Raw genomic sequence first — 23,030 nt, forward strand, 5'->3', positions numbered from 1 at the left:
TACATATACACATATGTGTGTGGTACCTACAAGACAACAGATTTGAATGTATATATAATCTATACAATCTATAATATTATATATATATATATATATATACACACACACACACACACACACACACGTGTGTATGTGTGTCTGGTACACACACATATGTGTCTGGTACCTACAAAACAATTGAATGTGTATATAATCTATACAATCTATAATATAATATAATATAATATAATATAATATAGTATATATACACACGCATACATACACACACATGATATATAAATAGATAATTATATTGTCCATATAATCTATAATATACCCATATGTGTATATGTATTTGTGTGTGTATGTGTGTGAGTATGCACATGCAGAATGGATGGGGCCCCCGTCTTTTATTTTTCCTTTTCGACATATATATATATATATGCCAAAACAATATTATCTTCCACCCATAGAAACACTTATAACCCATCCACTTTGTGTGTGTTTGAAAAGTAAACATTAGGACTTCCTCAAAGCCCAAGACTATGGAAAACTCCACCAGTGTTTACATTTGGGCATATTGAGTATTCATGCCAAGTTGGGTCCAGATCCATCATTGTTTGAGTCCACAGTGCTCTTTGGATGAAGCTGAACTACAACTCCCAAACTCAACATCAGTGCCCACCAAACTCTTCCAGTATTTTCTGTTGGTTAGGGTAGTTCTGTGTGCCAAGACTGGTTCAGTTCCATTGTCGTTGGAGTTCAGAATGCTCTTTGATTGCAGGTGTACCATAAATCCCAACTACAACTTCCAAATGTCAAGGTCTGTTTTCCCCCAAACTCCACCAGTGTGCACATTTGGGCATATTGTATATTCATGCCAAGTTTGGTCCATATCCATCGTTATTTGAGTCCACAGTACTCTCTCAATGTAGGTGAACTACAACTCCCAAACTCAAGGTCAATTCCATCGTTAGTGGAGTGCAGAATGTTGCTGGGATTTTTAGATTTAAGAATGCTCCCAAGTGTCAAGGTCTATTTTCCCCAAACTCCACCAGTGTTCACATTTGGGCATATTGAGTATCCGTGTTAAGTTTGGTCCAGATCCATCATTGTTTGAGTCCACAGTGCTCTTTGGATGAAGCTGAACTACAACTCCCAAACTCAACATCAATGCCCACCAAATTCTTCCAGTATTTTCTGTTGGTTAGGGTAGTTCTGTGTGCCAAGATTGGTTCAATTCCATCGTTGGTGGGGTTCAGAATGCTCTTTGATTGTAGGCGAACTATAAATCCCAGCAACTACAACTCCCAAATTTCAAGGTCTGTTTTCCTCAAAGTCCAACAGAGTTCACATTTGTGCATATTGAGTATTTGTGCCAAGTTTGGCCCAGATCTATCATTGTTTGAGTCCACAGTACTCTCTGGATGTAGGTGAACTACAACTCCCAAACACAATATCAATTCCATCATTAGTGGAGTTCACAGAATGTTGCTGGCATTTATAGATTTAAGAATGCTCCTAAATGTCAAGGTCTGTTTTCCCCAAGCTCCACCAGTGTTCACCTTTGGGCATATTGACGATTTGTGCCAAGTTTGGTCCAGATCCATCATTGTTTGGGTCCACAGTACTCTCTGGATGTAGGTGAACTACAACTCCCAAATTCAAGGTCAATGCTCACCAAACCCTTCCAGAATTTTCCGTTGGCTGTGGGAGTCCTATGTGCTAAGTTTGGTCCAGATCCATGCTCTTTGACTGTAGGCAAACTATAAATCTCAACAACTACAACTTCCAAATTTCAAGGTCTGTTTTCCCCAAACTCCACCAGTGTTCACATTTGGGTATGAGTGTTGTGCCAAGTTTGGTCCAGATCCATCATTGTTTGGGTCCACAGTACTCTCTGGATGTAGGTGAACTACAACTCCCAAACTCAAGGTGAACTACAACTCCCAAACTCAAGGTCAATGCTCACCAAACCCTTCCAGAATTTCCTGTTGGCTGTGGGAGTCCTATGTGCTAAGTTTGGTCCAGATCCATCATTGTTTGGGTCCACAGTACTCTCTGGATGTAGGTGAACTACAACTCCCAAACTCAAGGTCAATGCTCACCAAACCCTTCCAGAATTTTCTGTTGGCTGTGGGAGTCCTATGTGCCAAGTTTGGTCCAGATCCATCATTGTTTGGGTCCACAGTGCCCTCTGGATGTAGGTGAACTACAACTCCCAAACTCAAGGTGAACTACAACTCCCAAACTCAAGGTCAATGCTCACCAAACCCTTCCAGAATTTTCCGTTGGCTGTGGGAGTCCTATGTGCCAAGTTTGGCCCCATTCTATCATTGTTGGGGTTCAGAATGCTCTTTGATTGTAGGTGGACTATAAATCCCAGCAACTACAACTCCCAAATGACAAAATCAATTCTAACCATGTTCAGTTGCAGTCCAAAACACCTGGAGGGCTCACCAAACTGTGTACCAAGATTGGTTCAATTCCATCGTTGGTGGAGTTCAGAATGCTCTTTGCTTGTAGGTAAACTATAAATCCCAGCAACTACAACTCCCAAATGACAAAATCAATTCTAACCAGGTTCAGTTGCAGTCCTAAACATCTGGGGGGCCAAAGTTTGCCCATGCGTGGCGTAGATGCATTTATGGATGCTTTATCGCCTTCCAAGGAATGTTTCTAACACCGACAAACGGCTCTCTAGTTTTCAAAGGGCCGAACCTGTGGCTGGAGTTTGGAACTACCTGTGTTAGCAACGGAGGGTGATTAATTTCACAGCTTGCGTCATGTTCTTTTCCCAAGTGGGACTATTTATAGGACACGATGGAGGATTTACTTTGTTTGAGACCAGAGAGGGGCCAACTGATACTCCCTGGGAGGGGAGATGAATAGTTCTCTCTTGTGTCCTCACTAGGGAAACGTAGATCTCCTCTCACAAAGACTGTGAGACTGGGGCGGATTCATATGGGAAGATGCGGAGGTTTAGATAGTCAGGCACAGTGACCCTCAACTTGGAGGTCTCGACCCCTGGGGGGGTCGTAAGGTGTGTCAAACGCCATAAGCACTGGGATGTCTGTGGTGGAGGAAAGACATAAAATCTAGGAGGAAAATATGTATGAAAGCCTTCACTTGGGTGGTGGGCAGTGTGGTGTTTGTGGAGGACATTGGCAGGGCTCTTGGACATGTTCATGGTACCACCAATGGAGAGAGTCAGAAACACTGGGATGTCTGTGGTGGAGGAAACACATATAATCTAGGATGAAATGGTCCCCGTATGAAAGCATTCACTTGGGTGGTGGGCAGTGTGGTGTTTGTGGAGGACATTGGCAGGGCTCTTGGACATGTTCATGGTGCCACCAATGGAGAGAGTCAGAAACACTGGGATGTCTGTGGTGGAGGAAAAACAGAAAATCTAGGGTCAAATTGTCCATGTATGAAAGCCTTCAGTTGGGTAGTGTGGTGCTTGTGGAAGACATTGGCAGGACGCTTGGACATGTTCATGGTGCCACCAATGGAGAGTCAGGAACACTGGGATGCCTGTGGTGGAGGAAAAATAGAAATCTAGGATGGAATTGTCCCTGTATGAAAACCTTCACTTGGTTAGTGTGGTGTTTTTGGAGAAGGGCTCTTGGACATGTTCATGGTGCCACCAATGGAGAGAGTCAGAAACACTGGGATGTCTGTGGTGGAGGAAAAACAGAAAATCTAGGATGGAATTGTCCCTGTAGGAAAGCCTTCACTTGGTTAGTGTGGTGCTTGTGGATGACATTGGCAAGGCTCTTGGACATGTTCATGGTGCCACCAATGGAGAGAGTCAGAAACACTGGGATGTCTGTGGTGGAGGAAAAACAGAAAATCTAGGATGGAATTATCCCTGTAGTAAAACCTTCACTTGGGTAGTGTGGTGCTTGTGGAGGACATTGGCAGGGCTCTAGGAGATGTTCATGGTGCCACCAATGGAGAGAGTCAGCAACACTGGGATGTCTGTGGTGGAGGAAAAACAGAAAATCTAGGATGGAATTGTCCCTGTATGAAAGCCTTCAGTTGGGTAGTGTGGTGCTTGTGGAAGACATTGGCAGGACGCTTGGACATGTTCATGGTGCCACCAATGGAGAGAGTCAGAAACACTGGGATGTTTGTGGTGGAGGAAAAACAGAAAATCTAGGATGGAATTGTCCCTGTAGAAAAGCCTTCACTTGGGTAGTGTGGTGCTTGTGGATGACATTGGCAAGGCTCTTGGACATGTTCATGGTGCCACCAATGGAGAGAGTCAGAAACACTGGGATGCCTGCGGTGGAGGAAAAACAGGAAATCTAGGGTTAAATTGTTCATGTATGAAAGCCTTCAGTTGGGTAGTGTGGTGCTTGTGGAAGACATTGGCAGGACGCTTGGACGTGTTCATGGTGCCACCAATGGAGAGTCAGGAACACTGGGATGCCTGTGGTGGAGGAAAAATAGAAATCTAGGATGGAATTGTCCCTGTAGGGAAGCCTTCACTTGGGTAGTGTGGTGCTTGTGGAAAAATAGAAAACCTTCACTTGGGTGGTGGGCAGTGAGTTGCTTGTGGAGTTGCTTGTGGAGGCAGGGCTCTTGGACATGTTCATGGTGCCACCAGTGGAGAGAGTCAGAAACACTGGGATGCCTGTGGTGGAGGAAAAACAGAAATCTAGGATGGAATTGTCCATATGTGAAAACCTTCACTTGGGTGGTGGGCAGTGTGGCGCCGTTGGAGAAAATTGGCAGGACTCTTGAACATGTTCATGGTGCCACCAATGGAGAGAGTCAGAAACACTGGGATGCCTGTAGTGGGGGAAAAACAGAAAATCTAGGATGAAATTGTCCCCGTATGAAAGCCTTCACTTGGTTAGTGTGGTCCTTGTGGAGGACGTTGGCAGGGCTCTTGGAGATGTTCATGGTGCCACCAATGGAGAGAGTCAGAAACACTGGGATGTCTGTGGTGGAGGAAAAACAGAAACTCTAGGATGGAATTGTTCCTGTATTAAAACCTTCCCTTGGGTGGTGGGAAGTGTGGTGCTTGTGGAGGACGTTGTTCTAAGAATTCAGGAATTGTGAGAGTGTTCTGAGATAAGAGGGTGAGCTGACAATTCTAAACCGAGTCAAGTCCTTCGATGCTGATGTGATCCTGCAGGGAATCATTTCAGATCCCTAACATGAAAGGTCTGCTTGGGTGAAACATGGTCACCACGTTGGGAAGTCTTCAAGATCTGGATGTTGTGGGAACTTCTAGACAAGCTCCTGAGACATTGAGGTAACTATGGAGCGTGGCTGGGCATAGTACAGTCTCGTGTATCCGACATAAACGGGCCAGCAGAGACTCAAGAGAGAAGGGGAGAGCAGGCGTGCTTGGTACATGGCAGCGTGGTACGCATGTGCAGGCAAGGGAGAGCGTGTGAGGCTAGAGGGAGATTCACACCGAGTCCCTTCAAGGTTTATCCGACATAAAAAGGTCGGCAGAATGTCAGATAAACAAAAGTGTCGGATAATATGGAGTCTCCTACTGATACCCATCTGACGCGGTGCTAGATACTAGGCATGCTTGGCATTTGGCAGCGTGGTGTGCATGTGCAGGAAAGGGAGAGCGCATGAGGCTGGAGGGAGACTCGCACCGAGTCCCTTCAAGGTTTATCCGACATAAAAAGGTCGGCAGAATGTCAGATAAACAAAAGTGTCGGATAATATGGAGTCTCCTACTCATACCCATCTGACGCGATGCTAGATACTAGGCATGCTTGGCACTTGGCAGCGTGGTGTGCATGTGCAGGCAAGGGAGAGTGCGTGAGGCTGGAGGGAGATTCACACTGAGTCCCTTCAAGGTTTATCCGACATAAAAAAGGTCGGCAGAATGTTAGATAAACAAAAGTGTCGGATAATATGGAGTCTCCTACTCATACCCATCTGACGCGGTGCTAGATACTAGGCATGCTTGGCACTTGGCAGCGTGGTGTGCATGTGCAGGCAAGGGAGAGCGCGTGAGGCTGGAGGGAGATTCACACTGAGTCCCTTCAAGGCGTATCCAACATAAAAAGGTCGGCAGAATGTCAGATAAACAAAAGTGTCGGATAATATGGAGTCTCCTACTGATACCCATCTGACGCGGTGCTAGATACTAGGCATGCTTGGCATTTGGCAGCGTGGTGTACATGTGCAGGCAAGGGAGAGCGCGTGAGGCTGGAGGGAGATTCACACTGAGTCCCTTCAAGGTTTATCCGACATTAAAAGGCCGGCAGAATGTCAGATAAACAAAAGTGTCGGATAATATGGAGTCTCCTACTGATACCCATCTGACCCGGTCCTAGATACTAGGCATGCTTGGCACTTGGCAGCGTGGTGTGCGTGTGCAGGCAAGGGAGAGCGCATGAGGCTGGAGGGAGATTCACACCACGGGCCAGCAGAGACTCAAGAGAGACGGGGAGAGCAGGCGTGCTTGGCACATGGCAGCGTGGTACGCATGTGCAGGAAAGGGAGAGCGCATGAGGCTGGAGGGAGGCTCGCACCGAGTCCCTTCAAGGCTTATCTGACATAAAAAGGTCGGCAGAATGTCAGATAAACAAAAGTGTCGGATAATATGGAGTCTCCTACTCATACCCATCTGACGCGGTGCTAGATACTAGGCATGCTTGGCACTTGGCAGCGTGGTGTACATGTGCAGGAAAGGGAGAGCGCATGAGGCTGGAGGGAGGCTCGCACCGAGTCCCTTCAAGGCTTATCCAACATAAAAAGGTCGGCAGAATGTCAGATAAACAAAAGTGTCGGATAATATGGAGTCTCCTCATACCCATCTGACGCGGTGCTAGATACTAGTCATGCTTGGCACTTGGCAGCGTGGTGTGCATGTGCAGGCAAGGGAGAGCACATGAGGCTGGAGGGAGGCTCGCACTGAGTCCCTTCAAGGCTTATCCGACATAAAAAGGCCGGCAGAATGTCATATAAACAAAAGTGTCGGATAATATGGAGTCTCTTACTGATACCCATCTGACGCGGTGCTAGATACTAGGCATACTTGGCATTTGGCAGCGTGGTGTACCTGTGCAGGAAAGGGAGAGCGCATGAGGCTGGAGGGAGGCTCGCACTGAGTCCCTTCAAGGCTTATCCGACATAAAAAGGCCGGCAGAATGTCAGATAAACAAAAGTGTCGGATAATATGGAGTCTCTTACTGATACCCATCTGACGCGGTGCTAGATACTAGGCATACTTGGCATTTGGCAGCGTGGTGTACATGTGCAGGAAAGGGAGAGCGCATGAGGCTGGAGAGAGGCTCGCACCGAGTCCCTTCAAGGCTTATCCGACATAAACAGGCTGGCAGAATGTCGGATAAATGAAAATGTCAGATAATACGGAGTCTCCTGATTCCCATCCGACAGGCTGCTTCTGAGACTCTAGAGAGAAGGGGAGAGCAGGCGTGCCTGGCAAGTGGCAGCATGGTGTGCATGTGCAGGCAAGGGAGTGCGTGCGAGGCTAGAGGGAGGCTTCCACCATCGAGTCTTTTCAAGGCTTATCCGACATAAACAGGCCGGCAGAATGTTGGATAAACGAAAGTGTCGGATAATACGGAGTCTCCTACTGACACCCATCTCACATGGCGCTAGACACCAGGCTGCTTCTGAGACTCGAGAGAAGGGGAGAGCAGGTGTGCTCAGCACGTGGCAGCATGGTGTGCATGTGCAGGCAAAAGATAGAGCGCAAAGCTGGAGGGAGGCTCACACCAGCGAGTTCTTTCAAGGCTTATCTGACATAAGACATAAGACTCTAGAGAGAAGGGGAGAGCAGGCGTGCTCGGCACGTGGCAGCGTGGTGTGCATGTGCAGACAAGGGAGTGCGTGCGAGGATGGAGGGAGGCTTTCACCAGCGAGACTTTTCAAGGCTCATCTGACATAAACAGGCCAGCAGAATGTCGGATAAACGAAAATGTCGGATAATACGGAGTCTCCTACCGATACCCGTCCGACGCGGTGCTAGATACTAGGCTGCTTCTGAGACTCTAGAGAGAAGGGGAGAGCAGGCATGCTTGGCACTTGGCTGCGTGGTGTGCATGTGCAGGCAAGGGTGTGCGTGTGAGGCTGGAGGGAGGCTTCCACCATCGAGTCTCTTCAAGGCTTATCCGACATAAACAGGCCGGCAGAATGTCGGATAAACGAAAATGTCGGATAATACGGAATCTCCTACTGATATCTATCTGATGCAGTGCTAGACACCAGGCTGCTTCTGAGACTCTAGAGAGAAGAGGGGAGCAAGCGTGATTGGGAAGTGGCAGCTCGGTGTGCATGTGCAGGCAAGGGAGTTGAAGCTGATTGGTTGGGAGATGGCTGGGCCTGGGACTTTTGGTTACTGTTACCACATTAGGAAGGTTGCAAAACACTGGTTTAACCCAATGCACCATCGCAATGGATTCAACCTTGTTGGAAATCAGTTAATATGTCTGTGTCAACTGTAAAATAAGACGCATGAAAGTGATTGGTCGGGCAATGCCTGGGGAGATGGCTGAGCCTGGGACTTTTGATTACTATTACCACATTAGGAAGGTTGAAAAACACTGGTTTAACCCAATGCACCATCGCAATGGATTCAACTTTGTTGGAACTTGCAAGGAATCAGTTAATGTGTACGTGTCAACTGTAAAATAAGATGCATGAAAGTGATTGGTTGGGCAATGCTTGGGGAGATGGCTGAGCCTGGGACTTTTGGTTACTGTTACCACATTAGGAAGGTTGAAAAACACTGATTTAACCCAATGCACCATCGCAATGGATTCAACTTTGTTGGAAATCAGTTAGTGTGTCTGTGTCAACTCTAAAATAAGACACATGAAAGTGATTGGTCGGGCAATGCCCGGGGAGATGGCTGAGCCTGGGACTTTTGGTTACTGTGTTACAGCATTAGAAGGGTTGAGAAACACTGGTTTAACCCAATGAACCATCTCAATGGATTCAACTTTGTTGGAACATGCAAGGAATCAGTTAATGTGTATGTATCAACTGTAAAATAAGATGCATGAAAGTGATTGGTCGGGCAATGCCTGGGGAGATGGCTGAGCCTGGGACTTTTGGTTACTATTACCACATTAGGAAGGTTGAAAAACACTGGTTTAACCCAATGCACCATCGCAATGGATTCAACTTTGTTGGAAATCAGTTAATGTGTCTGTGTCAACTGTAAAATAAGATGCACGAAAGTGATTGGTCGGGCAATGCCTGGGGAGATGGCTGAGCCTGGGACTTTTGTTTACTGTTACAGCATTAGGAGGGTTGAGAAACACTGGTTTAACCAAATTCACCATCGCAATGGATTCAACTTTGTTGGAAATCAGTTAATGTGTCTGTGTCAACTGTAAAATAAGATGCACGAAAGTGATTGGTCGGGCAATGCTTGGGGAGATGGCTGAGCCTGGGACTTTTGGTTACTGTTACGGCATTAGGAAGGTTGAAAAACACTGATTTAACCCAATGCACCATCGCAATGGATTCAACTTTGTTGGAAATCAGTTAATATGTCTGTGTCAACTGTAAAATAAGATGCATGAAAGTGATTGGTCGGGCAATGCCTGGGGAGATGGCTGAGACTGGGACTTTTGGTTACTGTTATGGCATTAGGAAGGTTGGGAAACACTGAGCTATCGGAAAGGCAAAGCTGTTAATTCTCCTGCTCTTAAAACGAATATGATCTGGAAAAGAGACAAACTCATTTCCATCCCCATAGTCCCACCTGCCAAAATCAAGTGGAACACGGCCTACGCTCATAATTATACTTCACGCTTCCGCCATTGCAGACATTAATTAGCAATCCTCCTATGCATCGTGCTTAAAGTTCAATAAAGCTCTTTCCCCGTTCTATCGCATGAGCAGCACTTAACACGGGGGTGGCTCTCGGGAGTCATATCCGTTCAGTCGCCGCTCCGCAGTGTCTTCCCTTATTCCCGGCGAAGATGGGAGTTCCCGCTCTTCCGTCGCAGGAAGAGCGCTGTACCCTTTTTTCGGCTCTCTGTTTACAGTCTGGCAGGAAGCTGGTGATCTTCGCTGCCTCTGCGTGCATCTGTCAATCCGGGTAGCAGGAAGCACGTTCGGCTTGAGTCCCGTCGTTTGCAGCCGCCTCCGTCATTGCTGCTGCCACCACCTCCCTCGCTTTGGCAAATTCGCAGCCAAAGGAAATACATTCAACGGATTCCTAAATGAGACCCGGTTATTTTTGGACATGTTTGCACATGAATGCCATTCTCCTCTCTCTTGCAGTCCGCAATGTGTCACTGTTTAAGGCTGCGGAAATGTGTGCGAATGTGTGTATGTGAGAGAGACAGAGGGCGAGACTGAGTTAATGCCAGAATGCAAGCGTGGGTGGCTTCAAACCAAGACTCTATGTGACTTCAACTTATGGTGACCCCATGAGTTTCAAAGGGTTCTCCTAGGCAAGGAAGGGAGAGCCAATAGTCCAGAGGACAGGAGCAGGATTCAAAACGATCTTGACAGATTAGAGAGATGAAGGGCCAAAACTAACAAAATGAAGTTCAACAGGGACAAACACAAGATACTCCACTTAGGCAGGAAAAATGAAATGCAAAGATACAGAATGGGGGACAATGCCTGGCTTGAGAGCAGTACGTGTGAAAAAGATCTTGGAGTCCTCGTGGACAACAAGTTAAACATGAGCCAGGAATGTGATGTGGCGGCAAAAAAAGCCAATGGGATTTTGGCCTGCATCAAGAGGAGCATAGTGTCTAGATCTAAGGAAGTCATGCTCCCCATGCTCTATTCTGCTTTGGTTAGACCACACCTGGAATATTGTGTCCAATTCTGGGCACCACAATTCAAGAGAGATATTGACAAGCTGGAATGTGTCCAGAGGAGGGTGACTCAAATGATCAAGGGTCTGGAGAACAAGCCGTATGAGGAGCGGCTTGGGGAACTGGGCATGTTTAGCCTGAAGAAGAGAAGGCTGAGAGGAGATATGATAGCCATGTATAAATATGTGAGAGGAAGCCACAGGGAGGAGGAGGGAGCAAGCTTGTTTTCTGCTTCCTTGGAGACTAGGACGCAATGGAACAATGGCTTCAAACTACAAGAGAGGAGATTCCATCTGAACGTTAGGAAGAACTTCCTGACTGTGAGAGCCGTTCAGCAGTGGAACTCTCTGCCCCAGAGTGTGGTGGAGGCTCCTTCTTTGGAGGTTTTTAAGCAGAGGCTGGATGGCCATCTGTCAGGGGTGATTTGAATGCAATATTCCTGCTTCTTGGCAGAATGGGGTTGGACTGGATGATGGCCCAGGAGGTCTCTTCCAACTCTTTGATTCTATGATTCTATGATTCTCAACCTGGGGGTCGCAACCCCCGGGGGGGGGGGGGTTGCAAGGGGTTTTCAGAGGGGTCTCCAAAGACCATGTGCCTTCAACTTATGGTGACACCATGAGTTTCAAAGGGTTCCCCTAGGCAAGGAACACGTAGAGGTGGTTTGCTTTGGACTTCTGAAATATCACATCCAGCAACCAGCCTTCCTTAACGGACCACAGTCTGAACCAGCGTTTCTCTACCTGGGGGTCGCGACCCCCGGAGGGGTTGCGAAAGGGTTTCAGAGGGGTTGCCAAAGACCATCAAAAAAACTCATATATCTGATGGCCTTAGGAACCCTTTGGCAGTGGTAAACCTCTGTGTGAGAGAAGCCTTGTGTGAGAAAGCTCCACCTCTGAGGTCAGTCCCCTCGAAACCTGTTTCCTGGATATCTAGGACTGTCGATCTGCTTGTGTTTTTGAATTGCATTGTTTCTTTAGTTTGAACCAGTGTTTCTCAACCTGGGGGTCGCAAACCCTGGGGGGGTTGCGAGGAGGTTTCAGAGGGATCACCAAAGACCATCAAAAGACTAATATATCTGATGGCCTTAGGAACCCTTTGGCAGTGGTAAACCTCCGTGTGAGAGAAGCCTTGTGTGAGACAGCTCCACCTCTGAGGTCAGTCCCCTCAAAACCTGTTTCCTGGATATCTAGGACTGTCGATCTGCTTGTGTTTTCGAATTGCATTGTTTCTTTAGTTTGCTTTTCTATGTTGGGTGAGTAGGCTTGTTAACAAAAGACCCTCCTCATAAATGCACAGCAGAGTAACTTATTAGCAGGACCAGTAGCCCAAAGTTATAAAAAGAACAAAAACACCAATGTTATCTCTTCCTTTGGAGGCTTTTCTTTGCAGTAAAATAATATGGTTGCACTATTTACAAGAACAAGGTTTCCATAACTCAAATAAAGAAATACATGGTAACTTTACTCGCAGCAGCCTTCATACTGGGCCTTTCTCACACAAGGCTTCTCTCACACAAAGGTTTACCTCACATTCCTCAGGACTACACTAGCTTTGGCCCATTAACTCTAACAGACCTCACCCTACTCACTCTCAGGATGAACTTTCTCACACGAGGCTTCTCTCACAGAGAGGTTTATCTCACACTCATTAGGACGGCGCTAGCTTTGACCCACTAACTCTAACAGGCTTCGGCCTACTCACTCTCCTCAGGATAAGCTTTCTCACACGAAGCTTCTCTCACACAGAGGTTTACCTCACACTCCTCAGGACTACACTAGCTTTGGCCCACTAACTCTAACAGGCTTCGACCTACTCACTCTCCTCAGGATGAGCTTTCTCACACGTGGCTTCTCTCACACAGAGGTTTACCTCACACTCCTTAGGACGACACTAGCTTTGGTTTACTAACTCTAACAGGCTTCGACCTACTCACTCTCCTCAGGATGAGCTTTCTCACACGTGGCTTCTCTCACACAGAGGTTTACCTCACACTCCTTAGGACGACACTAGCTTTGGTTTACTAACTCTAACAGGCTTCGGCCTACTTACTCTCCTTAGGATAAGCTTTCTCACACGAAGCTTCTCCCACACAGAGGTTTACCTCACACTCACTAGGATGACACTAGCTTTGGCCCACTAACTCTAAGAGGCTTCAGCCTACTCACTCTCCTCAGGATGAGCTTTCTCACACGTGGCTTCTCTCACACAGGGGTTTACCTCACACTCCTCAGGACTACACTAGCTTTGGCTCACTAACTCTAACAGGCTTCAGCCTACTCACTCTCCTTAGGATAAGCTTTCTCACACGAAGCTTCTCTCACACAGGTTTACCTCACACTCCTTAGGACTACACTAGCTTTGGCCCACTGACTCTAACGGGCTTCGGCCTACTCACTCTCCTCAGGATAAGCCTTTGTGTGAGCAGACGCTTCTTTTCTTTGCCTTTCTTTTCGAAGTTAAAATGAATTATGTTTCTCTCCAGAGAGGCCGAAAGGGCGCTGCCACGAGCCAGGAACGATCCGCCTGCAGCCATGGAGAGCGGGATGCAGCTCCTGAACCGGGACGGCCACAGCATCTCCCACAACTCGAAGCGGCACTACCACGATGCCTTCGTCTGCATGAACCGCATGCGGCAGCGGGGGCTGCTCTGCGACATCGTCCTGCACGTGGCGACCAAGGAGATCAAGGCCCACAAAGTGGTGCTGGCCTCTTGCAGCCCCTACTTCCACGCCATGTTCACAAGTAAATACCTCTCCTTCCATTCTCACAATCAACCCTTGTCTCAGGGCTGCTCGGTTCAAAATACCTGCCTCAATCAGATGGAAATTCTGTTCCTGGGTCATCCCTGTCTTATCCCGCCGACGTGGTGCCTATTTATCTACTCACATTTGCATGTTTTCGAACTGCTAGGTTGGCAGCTTATGTGGGAAAGCTGAGTAGAGAATTCATGGGAAAAGAAACGACTTCATGGCTGTCTATTAATTAGCAAGTTGTTTACTTAAGAGTTAGTTCAGGCAACGTGGCATTCAAGTGAAGAAGCTAGGCCTGTGTTCTCTGGTTCTTGGTTCAAGTTAAGCCTTGTTATTGGATTTAAGTATCTACTAAGTTTTCTATGTTCTTGTTTTTTATTCTTACGAAGTTTTTACTAAGGCTCCAAAGTCAGGAAGAGGAGCCAGAAAGTACAATATTAGATAAGAAGTCGGGTGAAGAGCTAAATGATACAGAAGGATCCCAGAGAGAAAAATGATGGCTTGCTCTGGGGAAAACCTGATTCAGAAAGTGCAAGGGAGAGGAGCCAGAAACTACAACATTAGATAAGGGGTTGGGCGAAGAGCTAAATGATACGGAAGGATCCCAGAGAAACACAACTGGAGATATAGAAGTCAACAAAAGTCTTCATTTACAGATTAGAGCACGCCAGAGCGCTTACGTGGGAAATCTGAGTAGATAATTCATGGGAAAAGAAACGACTTCATGGCTGTCTATTAATTAGCAAGTTGTTTACTTAAGAGTTAGTTCAGGCAACGTAGCATTCAAGTGAAGAAGCTAGGCCTGTGTTCTCTGGTTCTTGTTTCAAGTCAAGCCTTGTTATTGAATTTAAGTATCCTGGAAGTTTTCTATGTTCTTGTTTTTTATTCTTGCAAAGCTTTTACAGGAAGAGGAGCCAGAAATGACAATATTAGATAAGGAATCGGGCGAAGAGCTAACTGAATAGAAGGATCCCAGAGGAAAAGCACCTGGAGCTATGGAGATCAACAGCAGTCTTTGTTTACAGATTAGAGCAGGTCAGAGCACTTATGTGGGAAATCTGAGTAGAGAATTCATGGGAAAAGAAACGACTTCATGGCTGTCTATAAATTAGCAAGTTGTTTACTTAAGAGTTAGTTCAGGCAACGTAGCATTTAAGTGAAGAAGCTAGGCCTGTGTTCTCTGGTTCTTGTTGTAGTTTCTGGCTCCTCTCCCTTGCACTTTCTGAATCAGGTTTTCCCCAGAGAGAGCCATCATTTTTCTCTCTGGGATTCTTCTGTATCCTTTAGCTCTTCACCCGACTCCTTATCTAATGTTGTAGTTTCTGGCTCCTCTCCCTTGCACTTTCTGAATCAGGTTTTCCCCAGAGAGAGCCATCATTTATCTCTCTGGGATTCTTCTGTATCCTTTAACTCTTCACCCGACTCCTTATCTAATGTTGTAGTTTCTGGCTCCTCTCCCTTGCACTTTCTGTATCAGGCTCCCCCCAGAGAGAGCCATCATTTTTTTCTCTGGGATCCTTCTGTATCATTTAGCTCTTCACCCGACTCCTTATCTAATGTTGTAGTTTCTGGCTCCTCTCCCTTGCACTTTTTGAATCAGGTTTTCCCTAGAGAGAGCCATCATTTTTCTCTCTGGGATCCTTCTGTATCATTTAGCTCTTTGCCCGACTCCTTATCTAATGTTGTTGTTTCTGGCTCCTCTCCCTTGCATTTCTGAATCAGGTTTTCCCCAGAGAGAGCCATCATTTTTTGACGTGAATTTTCAGTACTTTGTGCCCAGGAAATCTCACAGGAAATCCCACAATTCTCCCTAGACCATCAGTGAACCCATCACCCTCAGGGTGTACTACAACACATGGTGCTGCACATGACAAACAAGAACTGTAGGCTTCACTACATGTCCCTCCCTCATCACGATATCTGTCTATGTGGAGCCTCAACGCAACCTCATAAAGCTCTCCCCTTTCTCTCCTTGTCAGATGAGATGAGCGAAAGCCGGCAGACTCATGTCACGCTCCATGATATTGATCCACAGGCATTGGAGCAGCTGGTCCAGTATGCCTACACTGCTGAGATTGTGGTGGGAGAAGGGAATGTGCAGGTAAGAATGCCTATAAGGTTGTGGGTGAACTACAACTCACATCAGGTTAGCCCCAAAAAACTCCATCAGTACTTCAAGTTTGTTATGTTGGGCAAGTTTGCTCTAAATGCATCAATGGTGGGGTTCAGTCCACCTCCACTCCCATGGTGCCCACTTTCGCTTGTGTGTGTGTGTGAGTTTTGTTAATCCCACAAACGAACATTACATTTTTATTTATATAGACTAGCTTGGGGACCCGGCGCTGCCCAGGTTATTGTGTGTCAAGGTTGGTCTTTATCAGTTATTTATGTGGCTCGCAGTGCTCTCAGGGAGTTAGTGAAGGTACTGCGAGTCCCATCATCCATGCTCTGCCCTCCTCCAAACTGCACCAGGATGTAGAGTGGGGCATGGGGGCTCTGTATGCCAAGTTTGGTCTTGATCAGTCATTGGATGAGGTTTGCAGCGGTCTTGGGAAGTGAGTGAAGATACTTCAAGTCCCATCATCCATGCTCTGCCCTCCTCCAAACTGCACCAGGATGTAGAGTGGGGCATGGGGACTCTGTATGCCAAGTTTGGTCTTGATCAGTCATTGGATGAGGTTTGCAGCGGTCTTGGGAAGTGAGTGAAGATACTTCAAGTCCCATCACCCATGCTCTGCCCTCCTCCAAACTGCACCAGGATGTAGAGTGGGGCATGGGGGCTCTGTATGTCAAGTTTGGTCTTGATCAGTCATTGGATGAGGTTTGCAGCGGTCTTGGGAAGTGAGTGAAGATACTTCAAGTCCCATCATCCATGCTCTGCCCTCCTCCAAACTGCACCAGGATGTAGAGTGGGGCATGGGGGCTCTGTATGCCAAGTTTGGTCTTCATCAGTCATTGGATGAGGTTTGCAGCAGTCTTGGGAAGTGAGTGAAGATACTTCAAGTCCCATCATCCATGCTCTGCCCTCCTCCAAACTGCACCAGGATGTAGAGTGGGGCATGGGGGCTCTGTATGCCAAGTTTGGTCTTCATCAGTCATTGGATGAGGTTTGCAGCGGTCTTGGGAAGTGAGTGAAGATACTTCAAGTCCCATCATCCATGCTCTGCCCTCCTCCAAACTGCACCAGGATGTAGAGTGGGGCATGGGGGCTCTGTATGTCAAGTTTGGTCTTGATCAGTCATTGGATGAGGTTTGCAGCGGTCTTGGGAAGTGAGTGAAGATACTTCAAGTCCCATCATCCATGCTCTGCCCTCCTCCAAACTGCACCAGGATGTAGAGTGGGGCATGGGGGCTCTGTATGTCAAGTTTGGTCTTGATCAGTCATTGGATGAGGTTTGCAGCGGTCTTGGGAAGTGAGTGAAGATACTTCAAGTCCCATCATCCATGCTCTGCCCTCCTCCAAACTGCACCAGGATGTAGAGTGGGGCATGGGGGCTCTGTATGCCAAGTTTGGTCTTCATCAGTCATTGGATGAGGTTTGCAGCGGTCTTGGGAAGTGAGTGAAGATACTTCAAGTCCCATCATCCATGCTCTGCCCTCCTCCAAACTGCACCAGGATGTAGAGTGGGTCATGGGGGCTATGTGTGCCAAGTTTGGTCTTCATCAGTCATTGGATGAGAGTCGTAGCGGTCTCGAGAAATGAGTGGAGGTACTTCAAGTCCCATCATTCATGGTCCATCCTCCTCCAAACTGCAGTAGGTTGTAGAATGGGCCATGGGTGCTCTGTGTGCCAAGTTTGGTGTTTATTGGTCATTTTTGGGAGCCTCAGTGGTCTCTGGGAACCGAAGTGTTGGAAAGTACTACAAATCCCATCATACCTTGTCCGCCCTCCCCCAACCCTCACCAGGATGTAAAAGGGATCATGGGGGTTATGTGTGCCAAGTTTGGTCTTGTTCAGTCATTGGATGTGGGTCGCGGCGGTCTCAGAAAGTGAGTGGAGGTACTTCAAGTCCCATCATCCATGGTCTGCCCTCCTCCAAACCGCAGTAGGATGTAGAGTGGGTCATGGGGGCTCAGTATGCCAAGTTTAGTCTTTATTGGTCTTTGTTGGGGGCCACAGTGGTCACTGGGAACCACACCATTTGAAAGTACTTTGTTCATTCGTTCAGTCGTCTCCGACTCTTCGTGACCTCATGGACCAGCCCACGCCAGAGCTCCCTGTCGGCCGTCACCACCCCCAGCTCCTTCAAGGTCAGTCCAGTCACTTCAAGGATGCCATCCATCCATCTTGCCCTAGGTCGGCCCCTCTTCCTTTTGCCTTCCACTTTCCCCAGCATAATTGTCTTCTCTAGGCTTTGCTGTAAAGTACTACAGATCCCATAATCCATGGTCCACTCTCTTTTATTATATATATAGATATAGATAGTGATTTGAGATTCCTCAACCTGTATTATAAAACTTTTTTTTCCTTGAGGATTGTATCTTGTGCCTCAGGAGAGCCATGGGAGGGAGATTGGTTATTTCATCCGAGTCGGGAGGGCCAGAGGAACTCCTCTCCACATGAACCAGGCAGAAAGAGATCTCTTGGTTTCGTTGCAGACGTTGCTCCCTGCAGCCAGCCTCCTCCAGCTGAACGGTGTGCGGGACGCTTGCTGCAAGTTCCTCTTGAGCCAACTGGACCCTTCCAACTGCCTGGGCATTCGAGGCTTTGCAGATACACACTCTTGCAGCGATCTCCTGAAGTCGGCACACAAGTATGTCCTGCAGCACTTTGTGGATGTCTCCAAGACAGAAGAGTTCATGCTTTTACCTCTCAAGCAGGTAAGAAAACATCACCATTTTGAGCAACGCTCCAAACCTTGTCTGTGGCTCTCTGTTTCTCTCTCTGCATTTGCACAGCTCAAGCCTGAACAAAAATGTAACAGTAATCAAAAGTCCCAGGCTCAGCCATCTCCCCAGGCATTTCCCGACCAATCAGTTTCATGCCTCTTATTTTACAGTTGACACACATGCATTAACTGATTCCTAGCATGTTCCAACAAAGTTGGATCCATTGTTGTGGTGCAATGGGTTAAACCAGTGTTTCACAACCTTTCTAATCTCGCAACTCCTTAATACAGTTCCCCATGTTGTGGCGACCCCTCAACCATAACAGTCAGGCCGGCCACACAACTAGGAGATGCCTACTGACAACGTAGAGTCATTGGCTTGAAAATGAAGATGAGCACCTCCCCAGAGCTGGAGTTGAGCACTGCCTCCAGAGCCAGAAATGAAAGGACAAGCCTTTGCCTTTGTCTGTGCCGGAAAGGAAAGGAGAAGCCTTTGCCTTTGTCCCTGCCAGAAATGAAAGGAGAAGCCTTTGCCTTTGTCTGTGCCGGAAAGGAAAGGAGAAGCCTTTGCCTTTGTCCCTGCCAGAAATGAAAGGAGAAGCCTTTGCCTTTGTCTGTGCCGGAAAGGAAAGGAGAAGCCTTTGCCTTTGTCTGTGCTGGAAAAGAAGGGAGACTCCTTTTCCATTGTCTGTGCTGGAAAGGAAAAGGGAAGCCTTTGCCTTTGTCTGTGCAGGCAATGAAAGGAGATGCCTTTGCGTTTTGTGTGCCGGAAATGAAAGGAGACTCCTTTTCCATTGTCTGTGCCGGAATTTAAGGGGGAAGCCTTTGTCTGTGCTGTAAATGTAAGGGGATGCCTTTGCCTTTGTCTATGCCGGAAATGAAAGGAGAAGTCTTTGCCCTTGTCTGTGCCGGAAATGAAAGGGGAAGCCTTTGCCTTTGCCTGTGCCGGAAATGAAAGGAGAAGTCTTTGCCTTTGTGTGTGCCGGAAATGAAAGGAGAAGCCTTTGCCTTTGTCTCTGCCGGAAATGAAAGGAGAAGCCTTTGCCTTTGTCTCTGCCGGAAATGAAAGGAGAAGCCTTTGCCTTTTGTGTGCCGGAAATGAAAGGTGACTCCTTTTCCATTGTCTGTGCCGGAATTTAAGGGGGAAGTCTTTGTCTGTGCTGGAAATGAAAGGGGAAGCCTTTGCTTTTGTCTGTGCTGGAAATGAAAGGAGAAGCCTTTGCCTTTGTCTGTGCCGGAAATGAAAGGAGAAACCTTTGCCTTTGTCTGTGCCGGAAATGAAAGGGGAAGCCTTTGCCTTTGCCTGTGCCGGAAATGAAAGGGGAAGCCTTTGCCTTTGTCTCTGCCGGAAATGAAAGGAGAAGCCTTTGCCTTTGTGTGTGCCGGAAATGAAAGGAGAAGCCTTTGCCTTTGTCTCTGCCGGAAATGAAAGGAGAAGCCTTTGCCTTTGTCTCTGCCGGAAATGAAAGGAGAAGCCTTTGCCTTTGTCTCTGCCGGAAATGAAAGGAGAAGCCTTTGCCTTTTGTGTGCCGGAAATGAAAGGTGACTCCTTTTCCATTGTCTGTGCCGGAATTTAAGGGGGAAGTCTTTGTCTGTGCTGGAAATGAAAGGGGAAGCCTTTGCTTTTGTCTGTGCTGGAAATGAAAGGAGAAGCCTTTGCCTTTGTCTGTGCCGGAAATGAAAGGAGAAACCTTTGCCTTTGTCTGTGCCGGAAATGAAAGGGGAAGCCTTTGCCTTTGCCTGTGCCGGAAATGAAAGGGGAAGCCTTTGCCTTTGTCTCTGCCGGAAATGAAAGGAGAAGTCTTTGCCTTTGTGTGTGCCGGAAATGAAAGGAGAAGCCTTTGCCTTTGTCTCTGCCGGAAATGAAAGGAGAAGCCTTTGCCTTTGTCTCTGCCGGAAATGAAAGGAGAAGCCTTTGCCTTTTGTGTGCCGGAAATGAAAGGTGACTCCTTTTCCATTGTCTGTGCCGGAATTTAAGGGGGAAGCCTTTGTCTGTGCCGGAAATGAAAGGGGAAGCCTTTGCTTTTGTCTGTGCTGGAAATGAAAGGAGAAGCCTTTGCCTTTGTCTGTGCCGGAAATGAAAGGAGAAGCCTTTGCCTTTGTCTGTGCCGGAAATGAAAGGGGAAGCCTTTGCTTTTGTCTATGCCGGAAATGAAAGGGGAAGCCTTTGCCTTTGTCTCTGCCGGAAATGAAAGGAGAAGCCTTTGCCTTTTGTGTGCCGGAAATGAAAGGTGACTCCTTTTCCATTGTCTGTGCCGGAATTTAAGGGGGAAGCCTTTGTCTGTGCCGGAAATGAAAGGGGAAGCCTTTGCCTTTGTCTGTGCCAGAAAAGAAAGGAGACTCCTTTTCCATTGTCTGTGCCGGAAATGAAAGGGGAAGCCTTTGCCTTTGTCTGTGCCAGAAAAGAAAGGAGACTCCTTTTCCATTGTCTGTGCTGGAAATGAAAGGGGAAGCCTTTGCCTTTGTCTGTGACGGAAATGAAAGGGGAAGCCTTTGCCTTTGTCTCTGTGCTGGAAATGAAAGGGGAAGCCTTTGCCTTTGTCTGTGCCGGAAAAGAAAGGAGACTCCTTTTCCATTGTCTGTGCCGGAATTGAAAGGGGAAGCCTTTGCCTTTGTCTGTGCTGGAAATGAAAGGAGACGCCTTTTCCATTGTTTGTGCCGGAAATGAAAGGGGAAGCCTTTGCCCTTGTCTGTCCTGGAAATGAAAGGAGAAGCCTTTGCTTTTGTCTGTGCTGGAAATGAAAGGAGAAGCTTTTGCCTTTGTGCCAGAAATGAAAGAAGAAGCCTTTGCCCTTGTCTGTGTTGGAAATGAAAGGGGAAGCCTTTGCCTTTGTCTGTGTTGTTAGTGTTTCGTTGTATTTCACTGTAACAAGGCATTGAATGTTCGTCTATGCCTGTTTATACGCTGTAATCCACTCGGGAAGAAGGGCGGAATATAAATAAAGTGTTGTTGTTGTTGTTAAATAATTGTGAATCCATGAAAGTATAACTCATGGATGTGGAGGGATTGGCTGTTGGATGGCTTTGGTTCTCAAAACCCAATTCATCTGGACCTTCTTTGCTTCTGCAGGTTCTGGACCTTATTTCCAGTGATAGTCTCAACGTGCCCTCGGAGGAGGAAGTCTACCGAGCCGTCCTAAGCTGGGTGAAGCACGACGTCGACAGCAGAAGGCAGCATATTCCACGAGTAGGTGGCCATGAGGATTTCAATACTGCTTGCCAGGGGAATGTAAATGTGCTTACGTATCCTTCCAATAATAATAGAGTAAAAAAAATAATGTAATAATATTATTTATTTATTTATTTATTTATTTATCGTGTCATCCGCAACCAGAACATTGTATTACATTTCTAACAGAACAAAACAAACAAACAGATTAAAAAACCCACAAATTTTGCAAATAATAATAATAATAATAATAAGAGTAAAAAAATAATGTAATAATAATAAATGTAATAATAAATGTAATAATTATAATAGAGTAAAAAAATAATGTATAAATAATAAATTAAATAATAAATGTAATAATAACAGATAGAGAAAAAGAATAAATGTAATATTAATAATAGTGAAATAATAAATGTTATAATAATAATAATAGAGTAAATAATAAATATTATAATAATAGAGTAAAATAATAATAATAATAATAATAAATAGAGTGAAATAATAAACATAATAATAAAAATAGAGTAAGTAATAATGTAATAATAAAAATAGAGTAAAATAATAAATATAATAATAATAAATAGAGTAAAATAATAAATGTAATACTAATAATAAATAGAATGAAATAATAAATGTAATAATAAAAATAGAGTAAATAATAAATATAAATATAATAATAATAAATAGAGAAAAATAATAAATGTAATAATAATAAATGGAGTACAATACTAAGTATAATACTACTAATAAATAGAGTGAAATAATAAATGTAATAACTAATAATAAATAGAGTAAAATAATAAACACAATAATAATAATAGAGTAAAAATAAATATAATAATAGAGTAAAATAATAAACATAATAATAATAAATAGAGTTAATAATACATATAATAATAATAATGGAGTAAAATAATAAATGTAATAATAATAATAATAAAGAAAAAATAATAAATTAAATAAAAATAAAATAATAATAATAATAATAATAAATAGAGTAAAATGATAATCAACCTTGACTCAAGTATAAGCCGAGGGGGGCTTTTTCAGTCTTAAAAAAGGCCCGAGGAAGTCGCCTTATACTTGAGTATTTAGGGTAAATGAGTTTACTTTGGCCCACCCACTTGTGTCTCCTACCGTCCAGACTTGCCTTTTTATTTAGCTTTCTCTCCTTTCCTTTTCCCAGCTTATGAAGTGCGTCCGGCTCCCGCTCCTGAGCCGCGACTTCCTGATGAGCAACGTGGACACGGAACTGCTTGTGCGGCACCACTCGGAGTGCAAGGATCTCCTGATCGAGGCCCTCAAGTACCACCTGATGCCTGAGCAGAGGGGGGTCCTTAGTAACAGCCGGACCCGTCCCAGACGCTGCGAGGGGGCCAGCACCGTTCTCTTTGCCGTGGGTAAGCCCCAAAAACGTGCATTTCTGGGAGACTTGCATCGTTTTGCTTTCCAGCTCATCATGTAGCAGCAGATCAATATTTACCAGGTTTTCATTGAGTACCTTTTG

At 46.0% G+C, this 23,030-nt stretch overlaps 1 protein-coding gene across 1 annotated transcript in view; it reads left to right on the forward strand.

Annotated features, from left to right (window-relative positions):
- Positions 1 to 23,030, forward strand: part of KLHL17 (kelch like family member 17) — a 37,156-nt gene that overhangs the window by 4,512 nt on the left and 9,614 nt on the right. The window contains exons 2-6 of the mRNA XM_060758986.2: positions 13,258 to 13,517; positions 15,505 to 15,626; positions 18,125 to 18,346; positions 21,425 to 21,541; positions 22,710 to 22,923. Of these exons, the coding sequence (XP_060614969.2) occupies positions 13,307 to 13,517; positions 15,505 to 15,626; positions 18,125 to 18,346; positions 21,425 to 21,541; positions 22,710 to 22,923 (886 nt within the window). The 5' untranslated portion in view covers positions 13,258 to 13,306. The remainder of the gene's footprint in view (positions 1 to 13,257; positions 13,518 to 15,504; positions 15,627 to 18,124; positions 18,347 to 21,424; positions 21,542 to 22,709; positions 22,924 to 23,030) is intronic.

This window comes from Anolis sagrei, chromosome 13 (assembly GCF_037176765.1).
Source record: "Anolis sagrei isolate rAnoSag1 chromosome 13, rAnoSag1.mat, whole genome shotgun sequence".
Classification (NCBI taxonomy): domain Eukaryota; kingdom Metazoa; phylum Chordata; class Lepidosauria; order Squamata; family Dactyloidae; genus Anolis; species Anolis sagrei.